The sequence below is a fragment of the Oncorhynchus keta genome, chromosome 1 (assembly GCF_023373465.1).
Source record: "Oncorhynchus keta strain PuntledgeMale-10-30-2019 chromosome 1, Oket_V2, whole genome shotgun sequence".
In the NCBI taxonomy this organism is placed as follows: domain Eukaryota; kingdom Metazoa; phylum Chordata; class Actinopteri; order Salmoniformes; family Salmonidae; genus Oncorhynchus; species Oncorhynchus keta.
The window spans coordinates 89,004,672-89,017,171 of NC_068421.1; the positions used below are offsets into that span (position 1 = coordinate 89,004,672).

The 12,500-nt window shown below is 45.9% G+C and overlaps 1 protein-coding gene and 1 long non-coding RNA gene across 5 annotated transcripts in view; one reads left to right on the forward strand and one right to left on the reverse strand.

The window, feature by feature from the left end:
* The window catches only part of dennd1b (DENN/MADD domain containing 1B), a 250,760-nt gene that overhangs the window by 197,052 nt on the left and 41,208 nt on the right, over window positions 1-12,500 (forward strand). For 2 of the 4 annotated variants that reach the window (XM_052464186.1, XM_052464172.1), the window contains 5 exons: window positions 1,069-1,159; window positions 4,542-4,582; window positions 7,821-7,856; window positions 9,164-9,208; window positions 10,258-10,344. In XM_052464186.1, coding sequence (XP_052320146.1) covers window positions 1,069-1,159; window positions 4,542-4,582; window positions 7,821-7,856; window positions 9,164-9,208; window positions 10,258-10,344 — 300 coding nt within the window. Of the gene's footprint in view, window positions 1-1,068; window positions 1,160-4,541; window positions 4,583-5,055; window positions 5,092-7,820; window positions 7,857-9,163; window positions 9,209-10,257; window positions 10,345-12,500 lie in introns of all 4 variants that reach the window. The other 2 variants (XM_052464162.1, XM_052464178.1) reach the window with 1 other exon arrangement.
* Window positions 10,396-12,500, reverse strand: part of LOC127907672 (uncharacterized) — a 4,121-nt gene continuing 2,016 nt past the window's right edge. The window contains exon 4 of the long non-coding RNA XR_008065427.1: window positions 10,396-12,500. This exon is cut by the window's right edge and continues 1,588 nt beyond it. This is a non-coding gene — a long non-coding RNA (uncharacterized LOC127907672).

A 12,500-nucleotide genomic window follows, 5' to 3' on the forward strand; every position in this document is an offset into this window, starting at 1 on the left:
CCTCACACCTCTTTCCCTCCCCCTCTTTCCCTCCCTCCCCCTTTCTCCCCCTCCCTCTCTCCCCCTTTCTCCCCCTCCCTCTCTCCCTCTCTCTCTCCCCTCACACTCCCTCCCTCCTCCTCCCTCTCTCCCACCCCTCTCATTCCCCCTCTCTGCCTCCCCCTCCCCCTCTCCTCCCCCTCTCTGCCTCCTTCCCTCTCTCCCACCCCTCTCATTCCCCCTCTCTGCCTCCCCTCCCTCTCTCCCACCCCTCTCATTCCCCCTCTCTGCCTCCCCCTCCCTCTCTCCCCACCCCTCTCATTCCCCCTCTCTGCCTCCCCTCCCTCTCTCCCACCCCTCTCATTCCCCCTCTCTGCCTCCCCCTCCCTCTCTCCCACCCTCTCATTCCCCCTCTCTGCCTCCCCCTCACTCTCTCCCACCCCTCTCATTCCCCCTCTCTGCCTCCCCTCACTCTCTCCCACCCTCTCTCATTCCCCCTCTCTGCCTCCCCTCCCTCTCTCCCACCCCTCTCATTCCCCCTCTCTGCCTCCCCTCCCTCTCTCCCCACCCCTCTCATTCCCCCTCTCTGCCTCCCCTCCCCCTCTCTCCCCACCCCTCTCATTCCCCCTCTCTGCCTCCCCTCCCTCTCTCCCACCCCTCTCACTCCCTCCTCCCCTCCCTCTCTCCCACCCCTCTCATTCCCCCTCCCTCCTCCCTCCCTCTCTCCCACCCCCTCTCATTCCCCCCTCTCTGCCTCCCCCTCCCTCTCTCCCACCCCTCTCATTCCCCCTCTCTGCCTCCCCCTCCCTCTCTCCCACCCCTCTCATTCCCCCTCCCTCCTCCCCTCCCTCTCTCCCACCCCTCTCATTCCCCCTCTCTGCCTCCCCCTCCCTCTCTCCCACCCTCTCACTCCCCCCTCTCTGCCTCCATCTTCTTTCCCTCACCCCTCTCTCTTCCCCTCCCCCTCTCCTCTCTATTTCTTTTCCCTCTCTCTTTCCCTTCCCTGTCTCTTCCTCCTCCCTCCCTTTGTTTTCCCTCCCTCCCTATCTACCTCGGGTCTGTAATGCTGTGTTGTAATTTATGTTGCAGTTTATTGACGGCCGTCTGGCCAAGCTGAACGCGGGAAGAGGCTTCACTGACCTGTTCGAGGAGGAGATCACTGAGGGAGGTTTCTGTGGAAGTGAGTGGCACTTCACTACATTACACCAATACACCACACCAGTATACTACACTACTGCACCACTACACTACACTACTACTACTACACCACTACACTACACTGGTACACCACACCAGTATACTACACCACTACACTACTACACTACACCACTACTGCACCACTACACTACACTACCACTACACTACTACACCACTACACTACACTACACTACACCACTACACTACCACACCACACCAGTATACTACACTACTACACCACTACACTACTACTACACCACTACACTACTACTACACCATAACGCTACACCCCTACACGACACCACCACACTACACTACTACACCACTACACTGCACTACACCACTACTACACTACACCACAACGCTACACCACTACACTATTACTACACCACTACACTGCTACTACACCACTACTCTACACCACAACGCTACACTACTACTACACCACTACTCTACACCACAACGCTACACTACTACACTACTACACTACACTAAACCACTACTACACCACTACACTGCACTACACCACTACTACACTACGACACCACTACACTGCACTACACCACTACACTGCACTACACCACTACAACTACACTACACCACTACACTACACCACTATGCTACACCACTACTCTACACCACTATGCTACAACACCACACTACACCACTATACTACACCACTACTCTACACCACTATGCTACAACACCACACTACACCACTACACCACACTACTACACTACACCACTACTAAACCGCTACACTACACCAGCACAACACTACTACACCATTACACTACTACACCACTACACTACTACACCACTACACTATACCACTTCACCACTACGCTACACCACAACACTACACCACTACACTACACTACACCACTACGCTACACCACTACTACACTACTACACCACTTCATCAATACACTACACCATTACACCACTACACACTACACCATTACACCACTACACTACACCATTACACCACTACACTACACCATTACACCACTACACTACACCACTACACTACACCACTACTACACCACTACTACACCACTACACCACTACTACACTGCACCACAACTACTACACTACTACACCGCTGCACCACCACTACTGCACTACACCACCACACTACACCGCTACACTACACCACCACTTCACTACTACACCACTACACTGCAATACTACACCACTACTACACTACACTACTACACCACTACACTGCAATACTACACCACTACTACACTACTACACCACTGCACCACCACTACTGCACTACACCACCACACTACACCACCACACTACACCGCTACATTACACCGCTACACTACACCACTGCACCACCACTACTGCACTACACCACCACACTACACCGCTACACTACACCGCTACACTACACCACCACTTCACTACTACACCACTACACTACTACACCACTACTACACTACTACACTACTACTGTACTACACTATTACTGTACTACACTACTACTGTACTACACTACTACTACACAATTCTACTACACCACTACACTACTGCACTACTACTACACCACTACACTACACCACTACACTACTACCACTACACTACTACCACTACATTACACCACTACGCTACACCATTACACCACTATTACATCACTACACTACTGCACCACTACACTACACTACCACACCACTACACTACTACACCACTACACTACACTACACCACTACACTACCACACCACACCAGTATACTACACTACTACACCACTACACTACTACTACACCACTACACTACCACTACACCACTACTACACAACACCACTACACTACTACTACACCATAACGCTACACCCCTACACGACACCACCACACTACACTACTACACCACTACACTGCACTACACCACTACTACACTACACCACAACGCTACACCACAACACTATTACTACACCACTACACTGCTACTACACCACTACTCTACACCACAACGCTACACTACTACTACACCACTACTACACTACACCACAACGCTACACCACTACACTATTACTACACCACTACACTGCTACTACACCACTACTCTACACCACAACGCTACACTACTACTACACCACTACTCTACACCACAACGCTACACTACTACACTACACTAAACCACTACTACACCACTACACTGCACTACACCACTACTACACTACGACACCACTACACTGCACTACACCACTACGACTACACTACACCACTACACTACACCACTATGCTACACCAACACACCACTACACTACACTACACCACTATACTACACCACTACTCTACACCACTATGCTACAACACCACACTACACTACACCACTATACTACACCACTACTCTACACCACTATGCTACAACACCACACTACACCACTACGACTACACTACACCACTACACTACACCACTATGCTACACCAACACACCACTACACTACACTACACCACTACTAAACCGCTACACTACACCAGCACAACACTACTACAACACTACACTACTACACCACTACACTATACCACTTCACCACTACGCTACACCACTACACCACTACGCTACACCACTACTACACTACTACACCACTTCATCAATACACTACACCATTACACCACTACACACTACACCATTACACCAATACACACTACACCATTACACCACTACACTACACCATTACACCATTACACGACACCACTACTACTACACTACACCACTACACTACACCACTACTACACCACTACACCACTACTACACTGCACCACAACTACTACACTACTATACTACTACACCGCTGCACCACCACTACTGCACTACACCGCTACACTACACCGCTACACTACACCGCTACACGACACCACCACTTCACTACTACACCACTACACTGCAATACTACACCACTACTACACTACACTACTACTACACCACTACACTACTACACTACTACACCACTACTACACTACTACTGTACTACACTACTACTGTACTACACTACTACTGTACTACACTACTACTACACAACTACTACACAACTCCACTACTGCACTACTACTACACCACTACACTACACCACTACACTACTACCACTACACTACACCACTACACTACTACCACTACACTACACCACTACATTGCACCACTACGCTACACCATTACACCACTATTACATCACTACACTACTACACCACTACTACACCACACCACACCACTACACTATTGCACCACTATACTACACCACTATGCTACACCACTACACTACACCAGTCCCATAAAATTCAAGTTATCAGCGTGTCTCATCACAATCACTTTCACATCTCTGTGTCTTTCATTATGTGTGCCTTTGATGTCTTGCAGGTAATTCCAAGTCTTATCAACAGTGGGTGCACACCGTCAAGGTATACAAAGATGATATGCAATTAAAATGAATTGAGTGTATTTTAGTTTAGTCTATCTCTCAGTTCAGTAAACAAAGCAAACTGAAGATGCTAAGAATGTGTTTTCTGTGTGATTTGATCCATAGAGAAAACACACTGTCCGTACACACGGCTTATGTTTGTATAGACATTCAGACGTCTGTTGGGTAGTGTGGTGGATGGAAATCCTGTGTGCGTGCTTGTGTGTGTGTTTGTGCGTGCTTGTGTGTTTGTGCGTGCTTGTGTGTGTTTGTGCGCGCTTGTGTGCGTGTGTTTGTGCGTGCGTGCATGCGAGTGTGTGTGCGTGCGAGTGTGTCTGCGTGCGAGTGTGTGTGCGTGCGAGTGTGTGTGTGTGTGTGTGTGTGTGTGTGTGTGTGTGTGTGTGTGTGTGTGTGTGTGCGTGTGCGTGTGTGTGTGTGTGGGTAAATGACAATTATGTGTTGTGTGTGTTGCAGAGAGGCGGAGCGCTGATCAACACTGCGGTGACCAAGGCAAGTCCAGCTGTGGAGACGGCCTATAGAAGGCTGGATCTACCATACAGTCCCTGTCAGACCTCCTCTGATATGATCAAATACTGGAGCTGCTCTTGATTTAGTTTGGAACCAATGGAATAGTCCCAAAAGTGTAAATTCCAAGGCAAATCAAGCACACTTCAAATACTTTCATATGGGACAGTTGTAACATATATTTGTCTCATGTCTGGTCCCAACCCTAAGACGTGTATAAGGTCATACAGGTTGTCACTCTGGATATCTGAAAGGTAGAGTACTGGGATACTGGTAGCTGGTAGATTCTGAAAGGTAGAGTACTGGGATGCTGGTAGCTGGTAGATTCTGAAAGGTAGAGTACTGGGATGCTGGTAGCTGGTAGATTCTGAAAGGTAGAGTACTGGGATGCTGGTAGCTGGTAGATTCTGAAAGGTAGAGTACTGGGATGCTGGTAGATTCTGCATATCTGAAAGGTAGAGTACTGGGATGCTGGTAGATTCTGAAAGGTAGAGTACTGGGATGCTGGTAGATTCTGAAAGGTAGAGTACTGGGATGCTGATAGATTCTGAATATCTGATGGGTAGAGTACTGGGATGCTGGTAGATTCTGAAAGGTAGAGTACTGGGATGCTGGTAGATTCTGAATATCTGATGGGTAGAGTACTGGGATGCTGGTAGATTCTGAATGGTAGAGTACTGGGATGCTGGTAGATTCTGAATGGTAGAGTACTGGGATGCTGGTAGATTCTGAATATCTGATGGGTAGAGTACTGGGATGCTGGTAGATTCTGAAAGGTAGAGTACTGGGATGCTGGTAGATTCTGAAAGGTAGAGTACTGGGATGCTGGTAGATTCTGAATATCTGATGGGTAGAGTACTGGGATACTGGTAGATTCTGAAAGGTAGAGTACTGGGATGCTGGTAGATTCTGAATGGTAGAGTACTGGGATGCTGGTAGATTCTGAATGGTAGAGTACTGGGATGCTGGTAGATTCTGAATGGTAGAGTACTGGGATGCTGGTAGATGTCATTGTTCTACTAGAACTGTTCTGGTATTGGTAGATGTACAAAACCAGTCAAATGTTTGGACACACCTACTTATTCCAGGGATTTTTCTTTATTTTCCCCATTTTCTACATTGTAGAATAATAGTGAAGACATCAACTATGAAATAACACACATGGAATCATGTAGTAACCAAAAAAAGTATTTAAAAAAGTCTTAAACAAATCAAAAGATTCTTCAAAGAAGTCACCCTTTGCCTTGATGACAGGTTTGCACACTCTTGGCATTCTCTCAACCAGCTTCATGAGGTAGTCACCTGGAATGCATTTCAATTCACATCTGTGCCTTGTTTAAAGTTAATTTGTGGAATTTATTTCCTTCTTACAGGAGATAGCCCTATTTGGTAAAAGACCAAGTCCATATTATAGCAAGAACAGCTTTAATAAGCAAAGAGAAACAACAGTCCATCATTACTTTAAGATATGAAGGTCAGTCAATCCGGAAAATGTCAGGAATTTTAATGTTTCTTCAAGTGCAGTCGCAAAAACAATCAAGCACTATGATGACACTGGCTCTCATGAGGACCACCACAGGAAAGGAAGACCCAGAGTTACCTCTGCTGCAGAGGATAAGTTCATTAGAGTTACCAGCCTCAGAAATTTCAGTCCAAATAAATACTTCACAGGGTTCAATTAACAGACACATCTCAATAACAACTGTTCAGAGGAGACTGAGTGAATCAGGCCTTCATGGTCAAAATGCTGCAAGGAAACCACTACTAAAGGACACCAATAAGAAGAAGAGACTTGCTTGGGTCAAGAAACACAAGCAATGGACATTAGAGTGGTGGAAATCTGTCCTTTGGTCTGTGAGTCCAAATGTGAGATTTTTGGTTCCAACCGCCGTGTCTTTGTGAGACGCAGAGTAGGTGAACGGATTGTCACCGCATGTGTGGTTCCCACCATGAAGCATGGAGGAGGAGGTGTGATGGTGTGGGGGTGCTTTGCTGGTGACACAGTCAGTGATTTATTTAGAATTCAAGGCACTGTTAACCAGCATCGCTACCACAGCATCCTGCAGCGATACACCATCCCATCTGGTTTGCGCTTAGTGGGACTATCATTTGTTTTGACCCAACACACCTCCAGGCTGGGTAAGTGCTATTTGACCAAGAAGGAGAGTGATGGTGTGCTGCATCAGATGACCTGGCCTCCACAATCACCTGACCTCAACCCAATTGAGATGGTTTGGGATGAGTTGGACCACAGAATGAAGGAAAAGCAGCCAACAAGTGCTCTGCCAATGTGAGAACTCCTTCAAGATTGTTGGAAAAGCATTCCAGGCGATGCTGATTGAGAGAATGCCAAGAGTGTGCAAAGCTGTCAATGCAAAGGGTGACTTTTTTTGGTTACTACATGATTCCATATGTGTTATTTCATAGTTTTGATGTCTTCACTATTATTCTACAATGTAGAAAATGTTAAAAATAAAGAAAAACCCTGGAATGAGTACAGTAGGTGTGTTCAAACATTTGATTGGTACTGTATATGTGTGTGTGTTTGCTTTCCTGTGTTTGTCTCTGTGTGTGTGTGTGTGTGTGTGTGTGTGTGTGTGTGTGTGTGTGTGTGTGTGTGTGTGTGTGTGTGTGTGTGTGTGTGTGTGTGTGTGTGTGTGTGTGTGTGTGTGTGTGTGTAGGTAAATGACAATTATGTGTTGTGTGTGTTGCAGAGAGGCGGAGCGCTGATCAACACTGCGGTGACCAAGGCAAGTCCAGCTGTGGAGACGGCCTATAGAAGGCTGGATCTACCATACAGTCCCTGTCAGACCTCCTCTGATATGTTCAAATACTGGAGCTGCTCTTGATGTAGTTTGGAACCAATGGAATAGTCCCAAAAGTGTAAATTCCAAGGCAAATCAAGCACACCTCAAATACTTTCATATTTTTATAACATTTTATTTTATTTAACTAGGCAAGTCAGTAAAGAACAAATTCTTATTTTACAAAGCCGGCCTACCCTGTCCAAACCTTCCCCAAACCTGGACGACGCTGTGCCAATTGTGCGCCGCCCTATTGGACTCCCCATCACGGCCGTATGTGGTACAACCCAGGATCGAACCAGGATCTGTAGTGCCTTAGACAACTGTGCCACTCGGGAGCCCATAATTGGACAGACATGTATTGGTCCCATTTCGGGTCCTAACCCTAAGATGTATATTAAGTCATACAGGTTCTCACTTTGAATATCTGAAAGGTACTGGGATGGTGGGAGCTGGTAGATTGTGTGTGTTTGTGATGCCCTTTCCTTTGTGCAGTGTTGTATAGTTGACTTTCATGTCCAGCCGTGAAGGCTTTCATGTCCAGCTGGGTAGGCTTTCATGATGGGTAGGCTTTCATGTTCAGCTGGGAAGACATTCATGATCAGTAGGCTTCCCATGTCCAGCTCGGTAGGCTTTCATGATGGGTAGGCTTTCATGTTCAGCTGGGAAGACATTCATGATCAGTAGGCTTCCCATGTCCAGCTCGGTAGGCTTTCATGATGGGTAGGCTTTCATGTCCGGCTGGGAAGACTTTCATGATGGGTAGGCTTTCATGTCTAGTTGGGTAGGCTTTCGTGTCCAGCTGAGAAGACTTTCGTGTCCAGCTGAGAAGACTTTCGTGTCCAGCTGTGAAGACTTTTGTGTGTAGCTGAGAAGACTTTTGTGTGTAGCTGAGAAGACTTTCGTGTGCAGCTGAGAAGACTTTCGTGTCCAGCTGAGGAGACTTTCGTGTCCAGCTGAGAAGACTTTCGTGTGCAGCTGAGAAGACTTTCGTGTCCAGCTGAGAAGACTTTCGTGTCCAGCTGAGGAGACTTTCGTGTCCAGCTGAGGAGACTTTCGTGTCCAGCTGAGGAGACTTTCGTGTCCAGCTGAGAAGACTTTCGTGTCCAGCTGAGAAGACTTTCGTGTCCAGCTGAGAAGACTTTCATGTCCAGCTTCAGTCTTTGTCTTTTGCCCAGGGGATGTTACACCAGAACAGTGTCGAATATTAATGGAGCCTGTGTTTTTTTCTAATGTCTGTGTTTTTTCTACAGGCCAAGAGTCATGCCAAGAGGGGCATTCGCAGGCTTAAACAAAGGGTGAGCTATGTGATTTCAAACCTCTCCAGGGCTTACATACACAAATAAAAAATTCTAATCTAACTTTATTTGTCACATACGCAGAATACAACAAGTGTAGGCTTTACCGTGAAATGCTGACTTACAAGCCCTTACCCAACAGTGCAGTTCAAGATGTGTGCATGTCACAAATGTGGACATGCACGCTCACACACGCGTGCATACACACACACACACACACACACACACACTGTTGGTTATGGAGTTTGTGCTCACTCAGAGATGAGTTTAGTTCAGGAGTGTACATGTTTACCCAGCATCCCTCTGGCTATAGCCTGTCATGTCATCCAGCCACAGCCCTAACCCATATTTTATCAATGACCCCCTGATTCCTTCAAAGCTAATGTTATAAGATGAATGTCTCCATATGCCTGATGGCTTTCGTTTGAACTGAGTGTCAGAGAGAGGCTGAGGAGAGGGGCGCTGGATGACGAACAGGTTCTCTCCAGGCTATATTTTTCTGTTTTAAACAGATTTGACCTGACCACACTCAAAATACACATGTTATAGGATCTTTTACATACAACGTGACACGCTCACTCAAATATTTTCTTTCTCTCTCTCTCTCTTTCTCTTTCTCTCTGTCTTTCTCTCTCTTTCTTTTTCTCTGTCTTTCTCTCTCTTTCTTTTTCTCTTCCTCTCTCTCTCTCTTTCTCTCTCTCTGTCTTTCTCTCTCTCTCTCTCTTTCTCTTTCTCTCTGTCTTTCTCTCTCTCTGTCTTTCTCTCTATCGCTCTCTCTCCCCCTTCTCTCTTTCTTTGTCTCTCTCTTCTCCTTCTCTCTTTCTTTCTCTCTGCTCCTTCTCTCTTTCTTTCTTTCTCTCTCTCTCTCCCTTCTCTCTCTCCCTTCTCTCTCTCCCTTCTCTCTCTCTCTCTCTCTCTCTCTTCTCTCTCTCTCTTTTCCTTCTCTCTTTCTTTCTCTTTCTTTCTCTTTCTTTCTCTCTCTCTCTCCTCTCTCCCTCTCTCTTCTCTCTCTCTCTCTCTCTCTCTCTCTCTCTCTCTCTCTCTCTCAGGAAGAGGAGGAGGGTAGACCAATCTGTTCAGGGTCTCCCACCAGCACCAAGAGTCTTTCGCCACGGAGAATGGAGAAGAAGAGACAGGTTGGTGAGATACACACACACACACTATTCCCACAGTGCTTTCAGAGAGTATTCATACACCTTCACTTTTTCCACATTTTGTTGTTACAGCCTGAATTTAAAATGTATTAAATGTAGATTGTGTTGTCATACAATACCCCATAATGTCAAAATGGACATGTTTTTTGAAAAATGTATTAATTAATCAAAAATGAAATGTCTTGAGTCAATAAGTATTCAAACCCTTTGTTATTGCAAGCCTAAATAAGTTCAGGAGTAAACATTTGCTTAACTAGTCACATAAGTTGCATGGACTCTATGTGCAATAACATGTTTTTATGTTTTAAAATAAAAAATAAATAAAAATAAAAATAAAAAATAATAGTGTTTAACATGATTTTTTGAATGACAACCTCATCTCTGAACCTCTCACATAAAATGATCTGTAAGGTCCCTCTGTTGAGCAGATTCAACCACAAAGACCAGGAAGGCTTTCCAATGCCTCGCAAAGAAGGACACCTATTGGTAAATGGATGGCGTATCAGTACACCCAGTCACTACAGAAATGTAACCATGAGGCCAATGGTGACTTTAAAACAGTTAGAGTTTAATGGCTGTGATAGGAGAGAACTGAGGATGGATCAACAACATTGTAGATACTCCACAATACTAACCTAAATTAGAGTGAAAAGAAGGAAGCCTGTACATAATAAAATATTACAAAACATGCATCCTGTTTGCCACAAGGCTTTAAAGTAATACTGTAAAAAATGTAGCAAAGCAATTAACTTCTTGTCCTCAATACAAAGTGTTATGTTTGGGGAAAATACAATACAATACATCACTGAGTACCACTCTTCATATTTTCAAGCATGGTGGTGGCTGCATCATGTTATGGGTATTGTTAACTTCTTGCTGATCAGTGGGACGCTACCCATCTGTAAACAGCCAATCTATGTACAGGTGCAGTGATCTGTAAGCTGCTCTGACAGCTGGTGCTTAAAGCTAGTGAGGGAGATGTGAGTCTCCAGCTTCAGAGATTTTTGCAATTTGTTCCAGTCATGTGCTGCAGAGAACTGGAAGGAAAGATGACCAAAGGAGGAATTGGCTTTGGGGGTGATCAGTGAGATACACCTGCTGGAGCGCATGCTACGAGTGGGTGCTGCTATGGTGACCAGTGAGCTGAGATAAGGCGGGGCTTTACCTAGCAGAGACTTGTAGATAACCTGTAGCCAGTGGGTTTGGCGACGAGTATGAAGCGAGGGCCAACCAACGAGAGCGTACAAGTCGTAATGGTGGGTAATGTATGGGGCTTTGGTGACAAAACAGATTGCACTGTGCTATACTGCATCCAGTTTGTTGAGTAGAGTGTTGGAGGCTATTTTATAGATGACATCGCCAAAGTCGAGGATCGGTAGGATGGTCAGTTTTACGAGGGTATGTTTGGCAGCATGAGTGAAGGATGCTTTGTTGTGATATAGGAAGCCGATTCTAGATTTAATTTTGGATTGGAGATGCTTAATGTGAGTCTGGAAGGAGAGTTTACAGTCTAACCAGACACCCAGGTATTTGTAGTTGTCCACGTATTCTAAGTCAGAGCCGTCCAGAGTAGAGATGCTGCACGGGCGAGCAGGTGTGGGCAGTGATTGATTGAATAGCATGCATTTAGTTTTACTTGCGTTTAAGAGCAGTTGGAGGCCACGGAAGGAGAGTTGCATGGCATTGAAGCTCGTCTGGAGGTTAGTTAACACAGTGTCCAAGGAGGGGCCAGAAGTATACAGAATGGTGTCGTCTGCGTAGAGGTGGATCAGAGAATCACCAGCAGCAAGAGCAACATCATTGATGTATACAGAAAAGTGAGTCGGCCCGAGAATTGAACCCTGTGGCACACCCATAGAGACTGTCAGAGGTCCGGACAACAGGCCCTCCGATTTGACACACTGAACTCTTTCAGAGAAGTAGTTGGTAAACCAGGCGAGGCAATCATTTGAGAAACGAAGGCTGTCGAGTCTGCCAATAAGAACGTTGTGATAGACAGAGTCGAAAGCCTTGGCCAGGTCGATGAATACGGCTGCACAGTAATGTCTCTTATCGATGGCAGTTATGATGACGTTTATAACCTTGAGCGTTACCAATAAACTTTTCCAAACAAGTCAATTAACGTTTAGAATCAGACC